Here is a 19567-nt window from a genome sequence, read left to right on the forward strand (position 1 = left end):
CACAGCCAAACAAGTAGCAATGCATTTAGCACTACAGCAACCTGAGGTTCATCCTTCTCTGTTAAGCCTGGGAGGAGCAGGTGATGTTGGTGCTGTCTTCCCCATGAGGACAGAAATCCCAGAGTCCTGACCAGAGCCAGGTGGGACAGGAGATTTGGCTCTTGAGAGACCCAGAGCCACCTCTTCATAGATTCACCAAACCAAGTATCCCTGTACCTAGTGGCCCCTTTAAGATGAGCTCTCCCAGGATGTCCAGCTCAGCCCCAAGATGAAGTGATTCCTATTCATATGGCCCAATGCACTGATTTGTAGGGTAGACCTCTCACCTCAGAAATGTTCTCTGTACATCTCACTGGAGGAATTATTTGTGAGAAACAACTCCCTGGAGTAACTCTTTCCTAAAATGCATTTGAATTAATTGAGTTGTTAGGTTTCCCTACTAAGCCCCTCCTCTTTAATTATTAGCTGCTAATGGTTATGTTCCCCAAAGGAGAACTTCCAGAGGTTTTCCAGGCCTGGGATGAGTCATGCTATAGGACAACAAAACTACCATCACCAAATTCTGCCATGATCTCAAAGAAGCTCTCACTAAAAACTAAACCCTACAGCTTTTTCTCCCCACAAGAAGCAGGAAAGAGGCAGCAAAACCTCTAAAATTTGGAAAAGAATGTTGCAAAGGATGAGGATTCACAAAGGAAGTCATTTGGCAACACACAGGAGAAAAGAGCCCTCGAAAACCAAGTCAAATTTAATCAGCTGTGTGAAACCAAAATAAATTTTCATGCTTTTAAGGGGGAGAAAAGGCAGGAATGTTCCAGATTACTCATATTTAACTTTTATTAGCATTTTGGTTAAATCTGATGGATTTTTGCATAATGATTAATCCATAATTGCTCTGGACTGAAATTTACTGATTAGCTCGTGAAAGGACAATTCCCTTGCAGCATCATTCCTCCCTACCCATTTTTCCCTGATTTTCTGTTCAACAACAGTAACAGCTTTTCTTTGTGCTAAGCATCCACAGTAAGCTACAACATCAGAACAGCTGACTTGATCCATTCTTTGTTGACTGCCCTAAGCTGTGAGCCACATTCTACTATACGAAGCAAAGCTTCTGAATAGCACATCATTTAAGAGACAGGGACACAAAATAAGAATTTAAATTTAAAAATTAAAAAAGAAAAAGAAAAGACAAAGGAAGAAACAAGACAAAGGGTAAAAAGGCATTACTCAGGGTGGGAGGAAGGCATGTCTAAATGTTTATTTGATAAACTCAAAATCTGAAAGAGCCCAAATAAACTAATCTCAAGACTAGCAAATGATGCTTCACAAACAAATGTGATACAGATGGAAGTATTTTTTTTTATGAACTCATGGAAGCCTACTGGGACAGATATGAAATGTTTCCATGCCAATCTTCAATCCTAGATTATACTCTTTCATCTGCCTAAGACCTATATATCCCTCAACCTTTTCAGAAGAAAGCAATGCAAATTCCAGCACGTGGGAATGAGCTAAACCAGCCCGCCCAAACCAGATTATCTCAGAGCACAGGCTTCCAAACAGCAATGAGGGAGCACAGTTCACACATGGTCCAACTTGGAGCTGGAAGCTGTCCACCATAACTGCTGCTACCAATGAGGGTCAGGATAAAGGCATTTTGGAGTCCCTATTCTAGATTGGATTCTACATCTTTTGTGACGTGTCTGACCGTATCACAGACACCCAGATTAATCCTTCACAGGGAGGGAGAAGGGGAGCACTTGGGGGAGGCTGCAGTGCAGTGAACAGGGACTACACCTGTATCACATGCAAGTGACATGGAGATGACCAGGTACTGGCAAGTAGTGATGAAGAAGAGATGAAAAAAAACAAAGACTCATGATAGCTGATGCTGTTAAATCTAGATTACAAGTGATTTCATTACTTATGCCTATTTTAAAACCACACCATGGCTTATATCCCTCTTACTGCTCTGTTCTGTGATTCTGCTCAGAACCAGCTAAAACCTGAAGGATTTTATCTCCAATTCCCTTTCAACAAAGCTTAACATCTGTGGTTTCAAGAAATGCAAGACCTTTCCTAACAGTTCCCACTGTAACTCCAGCTGCACCTCTTTTAGCAGTTCCAGTATTCGACAGTGCACGAAGTCTTGAGCCAAATTCACACTCCCATTTTGAGCTCCACTATTCTGTCTGCTGGTACTGTACTGCAGTGCTATCCTAATAAGCACAGAGTCAAAAAATCAGTATTGTTTCAATAATGGTATGCAAGATGCTTATCAGTGAATGCAGAAACCTTCAAGGGACAAATGCCTTTGTTTGTACTTAAAATAACCATATAATCTCATACTAATACATATTTTGGAAATCTGCTTGCTTTCTATATCATCTTTTACACTACAGTATAGGGTCTTGATGCTGCCACAGAACTGTATATGTATAAATCTTTGCTGGATCAAATTCCTTGTTGAATTAGAACTGCCATATAAATGCCTAGATGAGCCGAAGTACTCACATACACAGCATTTTAGAATGACTCCTCAAATGTCTTATTTAATACATCTATGCTGTATTAAAATCACACATTTCGTTTTCCTCACGATGCTGCTGAGAATTACTGATCATTATTTATAATCACACACTGTTCTTCATTTAAAGCAAACAAAACTGTGAATACATCTGCCACATTACCAGATCTGAAATTTTCATTATAAAGACATTTTAAACAGAGGTAAAAAAGCATTTTACATGAATATATGCGTTTTCCCTCTGCAATGAGCAACCATACTGATTTTTTGTGAAAGATAACTTACTAATTAAAGCCCTATAATGCATATTTTATACTTTATGGTGAAGTAATATCCCTCATGTGTACATTGTGGGAAATTATACTGGAAGCTTACATTCTTTGACTTCTTGTTTTCTACCTGAATCATAACAACTGCTGTTCTTTCTCAATGAACCCTTTCACAAATACTTTCCAGCATGCTTGCTGTGTACAGTACATTCCACAGGAGCTTGACTGATGCTAACCACAACTGAAATGTTGTGGTCACGTCTGCAACCCTTACAAGTAGCATTTATGAACATGTGGCAGCAATCTTTCTAAAATAATGAACAAGAATGCACATGTTTAAGCCTACAAAGGATAACAGTCTCAGGGTCAAGATAGTAACGTTACTCAAATGGCCTTAACTCCTCTTAACTTTCATTTAAGTTATTCTGGCACATGTATCAACAAACTCAAGAACAAAAGAAATGTCACCTCTATACAGTTTAAATAAATAAATAAATAAAACCTAAGTATTGCCTCATCCAAACCTCAAAGCTAGTACAAAGCCTTTCCTTGATGTCATAAAACTGTGGACGTTGTTCTGAAAAGTCAGTATGAAAAAGAATTCATTTCAAAGCAATTTGCTTTTCCATTAGTATTTCATTCCACAGAGGTCTTCCCAGCACAGTAAAATAAAGTGGTTGCATTTTTTATTTTTTTTTTTTTAAGCATACTCTTCCTGATAGTTTATTTTTCTACTTCTATGACACCAATCAACCCCCTCCATTGTGCCTGAAAGGACTATTTTAAAGGCAGTGCTCTTTTGGCACATGTGGGAGAGAATGACTTCATTTCTTGTTAAAAGGTGGACTGCAACACAGTGATCCAGTCGTACAGCTATTTTTTACTAGCAGGATATTAAGGGACTTACACTTGAGACACTTCATGTTTATTTGATAGAAACTACCCTGTAAAGGAAATAAGAGTCTCAAATGAAGACTCATGTTTCTGTGATGCTCCTATCAAGGGAACCAAAAGCAAGATGATGCAGAGCCCAGCCAAAAGACTGATAGAATGTGCAGAACTTTTATGTATCCTATATTCATATAATGCAGCAACACTTCAATGTGTGCTACAGAGCTGCCGTAGTTTCATGTTCATCAGGCACTGGCTAATTTATCTGAGATATGTCTCATCTCATCCTAAACATCCAAAGTTTAGGATGTTTCAGAGGGCACAGCCATTGGAAAATGCACACACGAAATTGATACTTACGATGTACTATCAACAAATAGCTACAATTCAGGATATTACCAGGTCCCATACTCTGGAGATCAGTTTAAACCTGCAAATTCAGAAAGTTACTTCAATTTTCTTTACAGTATGTAGCCCACAAGAAGGCACTCAGTTACCTCAGTTTCTGGAGTAGGTGATGGAGTAATGGAACCAAGCGATCCTTTTCGTGAACCCTGGAGATCTGTTGGGATGGATACGGGACGCTGCCATTGAGTTGTCCCTGTTGGTATGTGCCAGTAGTAGATCCCAGCAACATCATTGATTTTTTTCCAGCCAGGTGGTAAATCTGGGTCTGTCTGAAATGAATGATCACTCCAGATATCTGCTGGGAAGAGAGGGGAATAAAGGGGGCGGGGGGGGGGGGGGAGAGATATGATTTTACTAAGACATGAACCATTCTTCTTGCATCAGGGACAGACCCATGGAAGTTATGCACAGCTGGTATTGCTATTGTGCAGTTCCTGTGTAAATGAACACCAGAAAAACATACTGAATTCCTGAGGCTCAAGGCTCATAAAGCTCCTGGGTTTGAAGTATTAATTCTATGATAATACGGAAAGCATGGCTTACGACAGAAATTTAAAGCATGATTCACAAAAAGAATGTATCCTTTTGTATAGGGGTCAGTTTACCTACCACATATATTGCAGTAAACCAGGATCCTCTCAAAGGCTGTACTGTAAGACACTTCTTTTATAATATTCTTAAAGCAACAGGGGCAAGAAAAATTCTGAATAAACCACTGAACTAAAATTAAAAGAGCCAGTGTAACTAAGCTGTATGAGAAAGGACACACTGGGTTTTTTCAAGAAACTTGGATTTGTATTATAACTTGTCTTTCTACAACAACAGTCAAATTCTTATCAACAGAAAGACTACTTTAAGATGTAACTGATTTAAAACTCTGCACAAGAATGAGATACATCTTTACACGGCACTACAGACCTCTCTTTTTCTGGAGAAAGGCCTTACTGAACAGGGAGGCACCACAGCCTACATACACTCTGGAGACGAAGTCCAAAGTCAGGTTTCATCACAGGAGACTGGGCAGTCAGCTTGCAGCTGATCCTTTTGCATCCCTGTCCAAACACAAGGGTGCGTGAGAGCCATCACTATCCAGGCAGGCCAGCTCTGACCCCACACTGCCTCCGACATGCCAGCAAGTCCTCATCAGCAAGCTGCTACCTGGAAATCTGCCCAAGATAACTGAGCTGTCACCACCCGACTTCAGAAACACAGCTCTGCCAGCTTAAAGGTCAACATAGCTGGAAGTTCACAGCTGGTCTTCTGCAGGCAGGTTCACGTGAATGAACAGGTTGCAAAGACAGGACTGATAGTTTCTAACTGGAGTTTTGTCTCACTAAGGACACATGATTAAAACCTTGTCCACACTGGGGAAAGACCAGCTATTCATGGGAATGTTATGGAAGAAGCATGGGCCAATCTGCAAAAGACATGTGGTAGAAGATTCTGAAGACTAAAATGGAAGATTACATAAAAACATTATGACAAGTCCCTCAGGGAAAACAGATCTTTCCCCTCTACCTAAAGCTGGCTTACAGTTGGCACCACAGCCCCTTCTTACAGGGTCCAACATGACGGGACACAAGGATGCTCCCTGAAAACCTCTGGCACTGTTCTCTGCAGAACTGAGAGAGAGAAATTTGCTCGCTGCACCCCACCATGCAGCCTCTGGTTCATCTCCTCAGGGACTCTGCAACACGACAGTGATAGACATGTTTTTATAAGAATGGGAAAACAATGAAAAAAAAAGAAATAATCAGAAGTGAGAGCCCAAGGGGAGGGAGGTACCTGCAATGCCTTATCCTTCCCTTTTATAACCAAACAGGGAATTTGTGTTAGCCATTTCTTTTTAAAACTTAAAATAAAAAGAAAAAAACTAACAAAAAGCCAGTAAGGCTTTAGAAAGGTATTTAATAAATGTACAAAAGCGTAAAGGAGTCTGAAGAGATTCCCACTTGCTAAAGTTCTCTGGTCAATTCCCCCAGAGCTAAATGCTTGTGTCTGAATGGCTGAACCATGGAACCTGTAACAGAAAAAAAAACAAACACAGCCTTCACCCCAGTAGCATTATAACTGAGGAAAACAGTTAAAACTTCAAAAATACTGGAAAAATGAAGTCTTACTTAAAACAAACCTTTCAATTCATTCTTGAAACAACTAGCAACACAGATGTACCTCCACAAAACTGTAAACCCAGCCGTTTTAACTCGTAATTCTGGCTAGGAGAGCTTTGTGAACACATTCTGTATTGTAAAGAAGATAAAACCTATATAAATGGAATACATTGCTGTTTATAACTGCCTTCTACAAATGTCAGCCTCTGCCAAAATTATTTTACTATCAGAGGCTGATCTAGGAACATGTTTAGATATTCAAAAAAGATGATAATAAACATTGTAAATAATTCACTGAAGAGCACATGTAATTGGTGACCAAGCTCTCTGGCAAACCTAGTATTTTTATTGCTGTTTCAAGGGAAAGGATAGTAATCAAGTTCTTGCCATTATGAATCACTTGATGCCTTTGTTTAGTTAAATAGAAATTAAAACTACAGCACTCAGCAGGCTCTTTCAAAGCAAACTTATGCAGTAAATGGAGACCATTTATTTTTCCATCATTTTGTTCCACAAACTGTTCCCTCCTACCGGGCATCCCCTGTAAGCCAAGGTCAATGCTCACTAAGCACAGGTTGTATTGGTGGCATCACAGCAGATGCAAACCTAAATGTAGATTACAGTCTAGATGTAGATTACAGCATCTAAACGCAGGGCAGCTTTCCAGCTGCTGTTTCTGACTATGTCTGCACCATTCTCTGCTGATGTAATCTGTGGATATTTCGTAATTAGAGAGGCTAAATGCCATGAAGCTGGAGCACCTTTTAACCAGTTCAGGCTTTTTTCTGCAGGTGCAGCTTGAAATCCGTCACTGAAGACCAAAGGCAAGAAACAAATACAGATGCAATGAGAACGGCAGGAGCTCCACAGACACTGCCTGAAAGAGCAGGAATATATGGTACACCAAAACATATTTTAATTTATCAGCAAGTTGTGTTAAAGTTTTGAGACTACAATTACTCTTTAAAAAAAAAAAAAAAGAACTAAACTTGAGGAAAATATTCAATTAGGGCTGATTTTGTGTTATAACAACAGTGGAATGGAAGAATATTGGCAAGATGCTTGATTCCCTATGTACCAAATTCTGTTATCAAGAAAACTAGTTTCTCCGCCATCCTTAGCATAAATACTCCACCCACTACTGTCATAAGCCTGTTTATCATCAGTCTAGCACTAAAATCTGGCAGTATGATAATGTGCCTGTGCTAAACTAATCAGGATCTCTTCTTGTTTTAGACCAGAAGTGTACCACCTCATTTCAGTAACAAATCTCAACATGCCTGTCTGTCATTATGTGATAGAAACAAAGGAAAAATGCACGAGCAATGGAACTGTATGGAAGGAAACATTTAAATATTATTTAAATTAGACTGTAATAAACAAACTTTCTGCTTTCATTTAGTCTCTAACAAAAATTAATAAAAGCAGCAACTAGGTGCTACTTCCACATGAAAGAGAATTTGGTGGTGATGATAAGCAAGGTGCTGGGGATGGAGACCAAAGAGCCAGTGCCCCTCTGCTCAGGTCCTTGTGCATGAGGGAACTGGAACCTCAAACCTGGTTTGCTAAAGGCCAAACAAACCTATTTCCTGAAAAAATACTCTTAAGCAAAGGTAACAGGTCTAATGCAGTAACTTTTTGCATAGGATATGTACTTGGAAAAATGGGCATGTATTTCGGATGCACAGCTCTTCTTCGGGTGAAAACAAATCCCACCAACCAGCATGGCTAGGGCACATAATTACAGGCAAGAGTAGTACTCTTGAATAGAAGGGACCACAGTCCCAAAGGGCTAGAAGTTGGTAGCATATGTGACTTCAAAACAGGGACAGCAATAGTACTATATAGAGCCATCAGTGCTGGAAATTCCGTACCTGGGAGGTGCACCATAATAGCACCTATATCACAGGACAATTTAACTTCATTTCACAAGCTAAAAGCACTTTTTTGGAAAATTGGGAGAGAGCAGCAAGGTAGACTCAGAGTAATGCAGAAAATATATTCATGGAAATCCTACAGGTATCATGGCAACAATAAAGGGACATGTGTGCTTTGCTTTCTAAGGGATTAATTTCCACATACTGGCCTTATTTCACCTACTTGGAAGCTGAAGCAGATGTAAATGCACAGCCTCTGGCTGAAGCAAATGCAGCTCTGCTAGAGTCAGTGGAAGTTAGTTAATCTGCCTTTCCAGCTAACGAGGGCTCTTTTCACTGCCTGGTAGCAGAATGAACAAGTGAGACCACTTGTCTGCAAGGCTCAACAATACTTGCAATCACATGATCTAAATTATCTAAATAGGTTAAGAAATAAAATACCCATACAGAGATAAGGATGAGAAAGTCCTTTTTTTTTGTTGTTGTTTCCATCAGTAGGACTGTTATGTGACAATTTTTCTTTTCCTCTGCAAACATCCTCCAAATAAAAGGGATACCACTGAAATACAGGATTTGATCCAGACTTTGATTATCTACAACTGTCACAAAACTGTATCTCCACACTTAACTGAAAAGGAGTGTTCAGTATCCAGGCTGAAAGCACAATGGTCCAAACAGGAACACTTTCAGAGGTTTCCAAGTCCAGAAAAATATCCTGGTAAATAATAAACCTGTAAATCCACTTCTGAATCTCTGGCTTTCCCATTGCTTACATTCCAGTAGTGGATACACAATGTAAATGAAAGAATTCAAGCTCAAAAATGCCTTGTTTATAAATAGAAGAGCTGCACCAAACCTTCCTATGTCAAAAATTGCAAGAAATGGGATGGTGACAGGATCTAACAACATGCTGTCCTAGTGTTTGGGCAGCAATGGGAAACCATTAGCTTAAAATCTGATGGCTTTCTTCATTACTGGGATGAAGCATATGAACGAACTAGCCCACAATATCACGTGCTGTTACAGATGCTGTCCTTCTGGGGACACGAGAGGAAGCACAAGAAAGGAACTGGGAAAACAGGAGAATAAGTAGATTTTACTAAAAAGGAAAGGAATGGGGAAAACTGTTTTTAGTTCTTCAGAACTTTCAAAATCTTGAAATAAAAATGTTTTCCTTCTGCCTTCTGGGCCTAAATAAAAACAAAACCAAAGGAAAAGAAAGCCACAGAAATGTTAAAGCCTTTATGAGAAGATGCCAGTGACTTCAGTAGATCCAGGATGTGATCCTAAAGGAAGCATATTCTTCCCCCACCCTATACACACTGAAGATCAAGGCAGGCATTGGAAGGGAGAGGAAGACGTGTTGTGTGAATGAATGAAGGCATTAACCAAAGTAAAGGAGCATTTCTATTAAACAGCACAACAGAAAGAACACAGGCCTTGAATATTTTAATCCCATTTATTTCCCATAGTGGGTTCAATGATTCTATGATTCAATGGGCAAACTTAACTTCCTCAGGTTTAAAAAAAAATTGAAAAAAACGGCTGGAAAGCCAAATTTTCTCCTCCCTTTGCACACACTACAGTGTAATCAATGGTGCCACCTACTCCCATAATTCACAGCACCGACAGTCACCAGGTAGCCTCGCCTAAGCATCGCTGAAAGAAGCACAAATGCTCTCTCAGAAACAAATGCAGCAAAAATGCAAGCCACTAGGACAAGTGATTATAGATCAGGCAAGCCTGTCTAATTTGGGGAACATTACACAACACAGAGTGATGAACAGCCAGAAGCCGGTCATTTGTCATCATCTCGCCTCACAGCATGCAACTGGTTGTCATGACAACCCTGTCATCCTCCTTGCAGAATCGCTGAGCCAGCCACATGCATTCAGGGAGAGGAACATTCTCAAACAGGTTCCAGGAAAATGTGCTGAAACGTGGGATTTGCAGGCATAAAGGTAATCAGACACAATATGCACCAAAAAGAATTGCCATTTTGATCAACTATAACATAAACCATAACCAGAAGACACCGACTTCTTAAAAACCCTAAGGAAGCTTGGGATGAATCACCTGTACTATTTTTTTCATGTGATGTGACCTTCATCCTGCTGTATTCATCATGAGTTACTACAGGCACACAAGGCAATCAAGCACAGATGACTAATCCTAAGGAAGAGAGAAGAAAGCAGATTTGCCAACATTCAGGAAAAAAAACCCCACACCATTAAAACCACTTGTTTTGATGTCCTGGCTCCTTCTACCTTTCAACCACCAAACCCCAAGCTGTTGCCATAAGGACCGAAGTACTAGCACAATAACCAAAGAAAATCAAGGGCAAGTGACTTCAGGAGAGAAGCTCAGAACTGTTAATGCCCTGGACAAATATTCAGGATGGCACTACCCTTCCTGCTTAAGTGGGAGAATTTCAGGGCTCCACAAAGTGTCTGCCATGGGGCAATACAGCCCAAGGTCCAGAGCTGAAGCTGTGAGAAACTAGCACCACAGCTTGCGTTTACAGGAGTTGATACTCATAGGTGCAGCAACAGGGTAAAAGTACCAGAGGAAGACTGTGAGGAAAGATCTATGTGTTTCTTCCTGGAAAATAGGCCAAAAATAGGTAAGAACAAGAGGACTAGCCTGTTCATCAACCAGAACCATCCATCCACGAAACAAGCAGGGTCCAGCAAAGGAAGGAAGGAAGACTTTGGAGGCAACCTGAGTAAGTGAGCTCTCACGGCAGAAGCTATGGACCAGGGAGAAGCCAGTCTTCTGGGAAGTCCTGTCCCACCTGGAAAAAGGGAGCTGCTTTGCCAGGTGGAGCAGCGGTGGCAATATGAAATGGCAGACACAGAGGAAGGACCACCTCAGCTGGAGCGAAGGCTGGTGAATTGCTCCCTGAAAGTGCTAAAGTATAGGTACCTCCTACAGCTCCTGCAAAACTTCACTGTGTGACAAGATCTCCATCCCTTCATTAGGGGGCTGATTAACACTTAGAAGAGCTGGGCAACCAGAAGGCTGTACTGGAGCTGGCTGAAGTTAAATTTTCTTCATAGCAGCCTCTAAGGTGCTGCATTATACATGTGTGACCACAAAAAGCATTGAAAAAACACCAGTAGTATAGCTATTGCTGAGCAGTGCTTGCATAGAGCCATGACCTTTTCGATTTCCCACTCTGCCCCCAGACAGAATGTCTGGGCATTGGTTTGCTGATGGGTGGTGGTCAGTGATTGTGTTTGCATCACTTTTTTATGTACAATTCTTTTTTCTTCACTTATTAAGCTGTCTTTATATCGATTAATGAGTTTTTCTCACTTTTGTCCTTCAGATTCTCCTCTCCATCCTGCTGGTGCGGGGAGTGAGCCACCACAGAGGCATTCAAAGCATACTGGCCAAGCCCAAGTTCCAGAGAGGCAGTATTAATGGGTTTCTTGCTTATCTGAAACGCTAGTTCTCTGTTCTTTCCACTAGATGGCAAAAGCTTTTCCCTAAAAATAATAACAGATAATAATAAAAACACAGAGCAGAGCGTACCTCTAACTTGGTCTAAATCCACTGTGACCGTACATTGTGGGATTGTGCCCTAAAGGACCTCCTCACCAAGGAGGACTCTGACCAACAAGTAATTTATCCAGAGCAGGATCTTCGTCCTCATTAGCAAGTCACTAAAAATGGTCCTGCGAGTTACATTCCAGGGGTAAAAGAGGCCAGCAGGAACCCGAACCTGCTTTTCTAATATTCTTTGACATGGTATCTCTTCTTCCCATGCCTTTCCCCACAGAGAATAGGATTGCAGCATACGATCTTGTGTTCTGAGTTCATACCCTATTTAACTACTTTGCATTGTTTTAGAGGGAGAGAGCTGCCTGGTCAGCAGAAATAAAATAAAATGTCCATCTCAGCTAAAGGACTGCTGGACTCACACAGCAAAGCCTGCACATGCACTGTTGCACCAGCAGGCACACTGCACAGCGCACCAGGAAAAGTAACCTGCACATGCGCTGTCCTTAGACCCACAAAATTTATCTATCTCAGCAACAGCAGCCACCATTTGGCAAGAAAACAGGGAAAAAAATCACTTAGGTGGCAGCTCTGAATTTATATATTTATCTACTAAAATAAAGAGCTTGATTCTCCCATCCGTTCAAAGTGAATCGATATCTTAATGTCAAACCATCCACAGAAGAGACCATTAACTATTTCATTTCTCACAACAAACAATCTGCAAGAATCACACAAAACAAAGACCCAGTCTGTAAATGCTGACACAAAAAGCAGTTAAACAGATATCCTTCTGACTTAAAGAAGTAAGATGCCTGCAGAGAGTGAGGAGATGCTGCGCCAACGGAAGGCATATAGCAGTATGGTCTCCTCAACGGCCTTAACCCTCCACACAAGAACTGCTGCACTATAATACTTTCTTTCCAAGTAAAATTCTGTTTTACAAGCATCAAACATTACAGAGTTCAGAATCTCCTGATCTGTAATTCTCTGTTATAGTGGGACTGGCTGCAGACACAAGTGGGTCTCATTTCCCTTAGACCTTTGCTAATAGCGGGTGCTACTTAACTTGACACATATCACCAAAGACAGATGGAGAGATCTTATTTCCTTCCTTATCTATAATACTCTTCCCATCACGTCCTGATACTAAAGAATGGCAACAGGCTTGGACTACAGACTTTTAATCCGATTTGTTTCAACCAAGGAATAGGAAGAGGCCCAATAGTTTAAATTTGGTGACATTAGTAAACATGTCTTTAATCTGAATGACAGAAATAGTAAAATAGAGCATGGAAGAAGGAATCTGACTGAGCAGCAGTCACTGTTCTCTTCTTCCTTTAGAATAGCAACTGCAGAAAAAAAAAGAAGCAGTTTCCATAAAAGGTCAGGTACTAGGCAAATGATAATTTTCTTATTCTAAAACATGATGAAGTCAGTAGGCTTCAGGAGAGAACAATGTACACAAAGGAAGGACTGTACTTCTCTGGAGAACACAGTGCATAAATATATTGATGCAGTCTGAAATTTTGTAGAAATGCTCATTAGAGGGTTTTGTGCATATGACCAGCTAATTAGAACAGAGAAGCTGTCCAGTGGCACAGACATACAATTCAAAGGGTGGTTTGACTAAAGCTGGTTTTGTCTGACAGCTTTATTTACAGCACTGTGTAAATGCATTAGAAAAAACTTTTTCTGAATTTAATGATTCAATGAAAACAGAACATAAAACTGAATTACAATGGAGTTACTCTCTGAAATTAAATGTTTTGCTTCAAGAAAAAGCAAAACCTGTAAGAATAGCCATTTCCCATCTCAGACGCAAGCTCTGCTCATCCCTCAATCCACTGCTCGATATTGGCAGATGCTGTACGACACTGTGAAAACAAGGACTTTATCTTCATATCAACCTGGTGAGGCAGGAGAGAGCAGCCCGTTTTTAATAAAGGCAGGCAGAGGTAGGAGACGTCTGAAATGCATTGAATAGCTTGCTCAGTCATGGCCAAACCTCTGCATGCTCCCCAGATATGTGAATGCCCCCTGCACTCAAACACAAGATCAAGGTGCACAGACAGACACCAGCTGCAGTTCTCCAGTGTGTCCATATGCCAGAGCCCCCTTCTATCCCACACGAAGGGCTACTCTTTCTGATGTGGCAAAAAAGTAATTCCCACCCCATCCTACCTGATCTAGTTAGTATAGTACTATCAGTGAAAAGCAGAATGTTACTTTTAATGATCTATGTAATGGATTGGTTTGCCACTTTAAAGTCAAATGTGTGTTGGAGAACAAACAGAAAGCCTTTTTTTTTTTCCCAACATAGTATCCAAAGACCCAATGCTTCCCCACCTCCATAGTCATTTCATGTTGCTACAGTACTGAAGGGAATGGAGAACTTATTATGGTGAAAATCCACTCTTTTACATTAGAGGTGCATAAACATGAAATATTGCACAAGCAGAGGAAGCAATGCATTTGCCCTCAAGGCCTACAGTCTGCCTGCAGAGAAAGATCGTAAGGGGGAAGCTCAGGCAGCTAAAGGTTGTGTCGAGGCCTTTTAACATGAACTCAGCTCCACTTCCCAGACTTCAAGCTTTGAGACTTCACCCCCACCCAAAAAAACTCAACACAAAACTCCCACAGTGTTAACCTTTTCAAAAGTAATATTGCTTCAATTGAACTTCTTCTGCACAATGCACAGAGCCATATATGAAACACAATGTACAACATCTACAACAGGAAGCCTTTATGAACAGGGGTTTTTGACAGCAGATGCAAGCATCAGGGGAGCTGGCTGTATTTCACCCCCAAGAGGAGAGGAAAGCCTGCTGTTAGTGTACAGGAGGCTCATGTAGCCCGGAAGCCTATTTAAGTATTTCACATCACTACATTGACAGAAACTTTCTACTAAATCTTTATTCATACTATCCAGATAGCTTTTGGTATTAAGCAAATTCAGAGATGTTAATCACCTTTGAAAGCATCCATCTAGCATTAGAAATATCATTATTTTCATTCTCTTATCCACATTATGGCACTCAAGCACTAAAACTTTCTGTTTATTTTTCACAGGGCTTGGGTGTCTTGAACACGGGACCCACGTTTGTAGGCCAGCTATAGGGGGGATGGAGGAGCTGGTCTGGTAAGGAAGGGAAAGAGCAGTTTTGGTAGGAGGCTTGCCAGACTGGTCAAGGAGGCTTTAAACTAGATGTGTTGGGGAGGGGGGCATCATTCCATCCCAACACACCCAGTCAGTTGCCAGCACCTATAATAAATGCTTGGAGCAATGCAGAGATATTCCGGTTGCTCCAGCCAATGAGCCGGCTTCATTTGGAGCTCAACTCAGATGCCTCTATACAAATGCTCATAGCATGGGGAGCAAACGAGGAATCAGAGATGTGTGCCCGTCTATGGGGGTATGATATAATAGGCATCGCAGAAACATGGTGGTATGGCTCCTATGACTGGAGTGTTGGAATGGAAGGTTACAGACTCTTTAGAAAAGACAGGCCTGGCAGGCGGGGAGGGGGAGTTGCCCTTTATGTTAGGGATAAGCTGGAGTGTATGGAACTCTGTCTGGGGACTGGTGAGCAGTTAACAGAGAGCTCGTGGGTCAGGGTTAAAGGGAAAACAGCGATGGGAGACATTACTGTGGGGATCTGTTACAGACTGCCTGGTCAAGGAGAGCCTGTGGATGAAGCACCCCACAGACAGACAGGAAAAGCCTCACGTTCACAGGCCCTTGTTCTCATGGGTGATTTCAAGCACCCTGACATCTATTGGAGCGACGGTACGGCCCGGCACAAGCAATCCAGGAGGTTCCTTGATTGTGTGGAAGACAACTTCCTTCTGCAAGTAATAGAGGAGATGACAAGGAGAGGTGCCATGCTTGACCTTGTGCTCACCAACAGGGAAGAGCTCGTTGGAAATGTGGCGCTCCAGGGCAGCCTTGGATGCAGCAATCACGAGATGGTCGAATTTGAGATCCTCAGGACAGTGAGAAGAGCGTGCAGCAAGCTCACTGCCCTGGACTTCAAGAGAGCAGACTTTGGCCTCTTCAGGAACCTGCTTAGTAAGGTTCCATGGGATATAGCCCTAGAGGGCAGGGGGGCCCAAGACTCTTGGTTGATATTCAAGGATCACCTGCTGCAAGCTCAGGAGTGTTGCATCCCAACTAGAAGGAAGTGCAGCAGGAGGGCCAGGAGACCTCCTTGGGTGGATAAGGAGCTGCTGAGGAAACTTAGAGGGGAAAAAAGAGTCTTACAAAAAGTGGAAGCAAGGAAAGGCTCCCTGGAATGTTGTCTGGGAAGCTAGGGACCAGGTTAGGAAAGCTAAGGCCCAGTTAGAATTAAACTTGGCTAGGGATATTAAGGATAACAGGAAGGGATTCTACAGGTACATAGCAAATAAAAGACTAGGGAGAACGTAGGCTCCCTCTGGAAGCTATCAGGAGAACTGGCTACACAGGATTTGGAGAAGGCTGAGGTTCTGAATGACTTCTTTGCCTCGGTCTTCACTGGCAAAGGCTCTGACCGCACCACCCAAGTCTTGGAAGGCAGACACAACGACTGTGAGAATGAAGACCTTTGGTGCACCATAGGAGAGGAACTGGTTTGAGACCATCTTAAAAACCTGAAGTACACAAGTTTGTGGGACCTGATGAAATCCATCCACGGGTCCTGAAGGAGCTGGCAAATGAAGTTGCTGACCTGCTGGCCATCGTATTTGAAAAATCATGGCAGTCAGGTGAAGTTGCTCCCAGCAACTGGAAAAAGGGAAATATAACCCCCATTTTCAAGAAGGGGAAAATGGATGACCCAGGAAATTACAGACCAGTCAGTCTCACCTTTGTGACTGGCAAAATCTTGGAGTAGATTCTCCTGGAAGACATGCTAAGGCACATGAAAAACAAAAAGGTGCTTGGTGACAGCCAGCATGGCTTCACTAAGGGGAAATCCTGCCTGACCAATTTTGTGGCCTTCTATGATGGGGCTACAGAACTGATGGACAGGGTTAGAGCAGCTGATGTCATCTACCTGGACTCTTATAAAGCGTTTGACACTGTCCTGCGTGACATCCTTGTCTCTAAATTGGAGAGACACCAATTTGATGGATGGACCACTTGGTGGATAAAGAACTGGCTGAAGGGCCGCACACAAAGAGTTGTGGTCAATGGCTCAATGTCTGGCTGGAGACCAGTAACAAGTGGTGTCCCTCAGGGATCGGTGTTGGGACCAGTCTTGTTTAACATCTTCGCCGCTGACATGGACAGTGGGATTGAGTGCGCCCTCAGTAAGTTTGCCGATGACACCAAGCTGTGTGGTTCGGTTGATACGCTGGAGGGAAGGAATGAGATCCAGAGGGACCTTGACACGCTTGTGAGGTGGGCTGATGCCAACCTTATGAAGTTTAACCATGCCAAGTGCAAGGTCCTGCACCTGGGTCTGAGCAATCCCAGGCACAGCTGCAGGTTGGGCAGAGAAGAGATTCAGAGCAGCCCTGCGGAGTAGGACTTGGGAGTGCTGGTCAATGAGAAAATGAACGTGAGCTGGCTTCGGTGTGTGCTCGCAGCCCAGAAAGCCAACCGTATCCTGGGCTGCATCAAAAGGAGCGTGACCAGCATGTCGAAGGAGGTGATCCTGCCCCTCTACTCTGCTCTCATGAGACCTCACTTGGAGTACTGTGTGCAGTTCTGGTGTCCTCAACATAAAAAGGACATGAAACTGTTGTAATAAGTCCAGAGAAGGGCCACAAGGATGATCAGGGGACTGGAGCACCTCCCATATGAAGACAGGCTGAGAAAGTTGGGGCTGTTCAGCCTGGAGAAGAGAAGGCTGCGTGGAGACCTCATAGCAGCCTTCCAGTATCTGAAGGGGGTCTACAGGGATGCTGGGGAGGGACTCTTCATTAGGGACTGTAGTGATAGGACAAGGGGTAATGGGTTCAAACTTAAACAGGGGAAGTTTAGACTGGATATAAGGAGGAAACTATTTCCTGTTAGGGTGGTGAGGCACTGGAATAGGTTGCTCAGGAAGGCTGTGAATGCTCCATCCCTGGCAGTGCTCAAGGCCATGTTGGACAGAGCCTTGGGTGATATGGTTTAGAGCAAGGTGTCCCTGCCCATGGCAGGGGGGTTGGAACTTGATGATCTTGAGGTCCTTTCCAACCCTAACTATTCTATGACTCTATGATTTATACACATAATTGAAGTTAGGTTTTGAAATCTCCATTTAAGGAGATAGAAATGGTATATCTGGCATAATAACTAACACAAATTAGAAGAAAATTCAGAAAAGTAACTGTGGCATCGATAAATCCTGGTTAGTCTAAATTAGCAAACAGGAGCCAGAAACAAGCCTAACAGAGCAGAACTGGAGTCTTATACTGGACAAATATCTGAAAGAGAAAAAGGGAGGGATTCATTTTACAGTTCTGCACAACCACAACAGAATTTCACTTGCAACTAGCACTGCCTTCAATTCAAAGTATATTAGCAAAACAGGTACTTGCTTTAAAAACTTGAGGGCAAACTCTCCTTAAAGCTGCATATCCTTCACTGTGAGACCTGAGCTAGAATCTCCCTCAAAACATGAACCTCCTTGGTAAGAACGGAAACATGCCAAAGCACTGTAGAACAATACACAAAAGATCTCCAATATATGATGTACCGCAAGCCACTGAGATCTGTTAGCACTATGGAAATGACACGGCTGTTTGTCACCACAAGTTGTTAGAAACAGTAAAACAAGAGATACACAAGCAACAGCATGGCTCTTCTCCCAGCTGTAAATAGTGTCCAATCTTTGGTGAAAACCTGACAATGTGCGGACATGCCAAAGGGCTGCAGGTGCTCTTGGGAAGCAGGAAAACCACACTTACACAGGATGAGAAGATTTCACTTTCTAGATGTATATTTACCTTTGTTGCTGTGCAAAAATCCCGAAAGACTGCAAATAGGTCTTAATGGATTAGGACACACGTGGCTTCAAGAGTTGTTTTTCTAATGCACAGCCTTCGTTTTAGAGTTTCCTTCACCACAGTTAACTACTTCCTGCTTTTTATTAATTTCTTAAGGTTCTTTTACTATTACTCTTCTGATCTGCTACTTAAAATCCTCACATACAATGGCAGGTAATTAATTACCTTTTGCTACTCTGGAAGGATCGAGGTCACAGAGTTCTTTGAAAGCAGTAGCTTGGTACTCACTGGCAGTTGAAAAGGTTTTATGTTAGGAACTAGAAACAAGACAAAAATCTTCATGCCTATGGCTTTAGAGCTGAACTATCAGAGGACTAGCACGTGCACTTCCTTACGCCCTATTATAAAACTGAAGGTGGCAGAACTAGAAAAGAGAAAGATAAAATTTTTCCGCAGGCAGAGACATTGAGCACAGTAGCACTCAAGCCTGGAAAAGGAATGACAGGGAGGAGGGACGGTTGTCACAGAAATCTGTAAAATCATGAATGGTGGGAAGAAGGAAAGGATGGAAAGGAAATTATCATTCACTGTTATGTACTGCTTCCTATAACAGAAGAGCAATGGGCACCTAATGAAATTACTGGAGAGCAATTTTATAAGAAAAGGAAATACTTTTTCATACAAGACATAATTAAATTACAGAGCTCATGCTCACAGGATGTTGTGGATGCCAGAAATATAAATAAGGCTAAAAATGATTTTTAAAAAATCATGTTAGAAAAGTCTATCAAGAGCAATTAAAGAAAATAACATGAATGACATACCAAGTCTGAAAGCCCTAAACCCAACAATTGCTGAAAGTGAAGAAGATACGATAAGGGAGAACCACTTTATGCTAGCCCTGTTTTTTGTTTTTTATTGCTCCCTTAAGTTTCTCCTGTTGATCACTGTCAGAGGCAACCTCTAAAGAACTACATGAGCCTAAGGTCTGCTCAGACACGCCATTCTTACAAGCTGATGTACTATCTGGTGACGTACAAAATGGAACTGTAATCCACC

The 19567-nt window shown here is 42.0% G+C and overlaps 1 protein-coding gene across 10 annotated transcripts in view; it reads right to left on the reverse strand.

Annotated features, from left to right (window-relative positions):
* APBB2 (amyloid beta precursor protein binding family B member 2) overlaps positions 1-19567 on the reverse strand; it is a 135016-nt gene that overhangs the window by 66995 nt on the left and 48454 nt on the right. For 7 of the 10 annotated variants that reach the window (XM_061379819.1, XM_061379817.1, XM_061379812.1 and 4 more), the window contains exon 4: positions 4188-4396. In XM_061379819.1, the coding sequence (XP_061235803.1) occupies positions 4188-4396 (209 nt within the window). The remainder of the gene's footprint in view (positions 1-4187; positions 4397-19567) is intronic. The other 3 variants (XM_061379813.1, XM_061379821.1, XM_061379816.1) reach the window with 1 other exon arrangement.

This window comes from Neopsephotus bourkii, unplaced genomic scaffold (assembly GCF_033783945.1).
Source record: "Neopsephotus bourkii isolate Nb327-2 ecotype Australia unplaced genomic scaffold, CSIRO-AGI_Nbou_v1 NB_1780, whole genome shotgun sequence".
Classification (NCBI taxonomy): Eukaryota; Metazoa; Chordata; class Aves; order Psittaciformes; family Psittacidae; genus Neopsephotus; species Neopsephotus bourkii.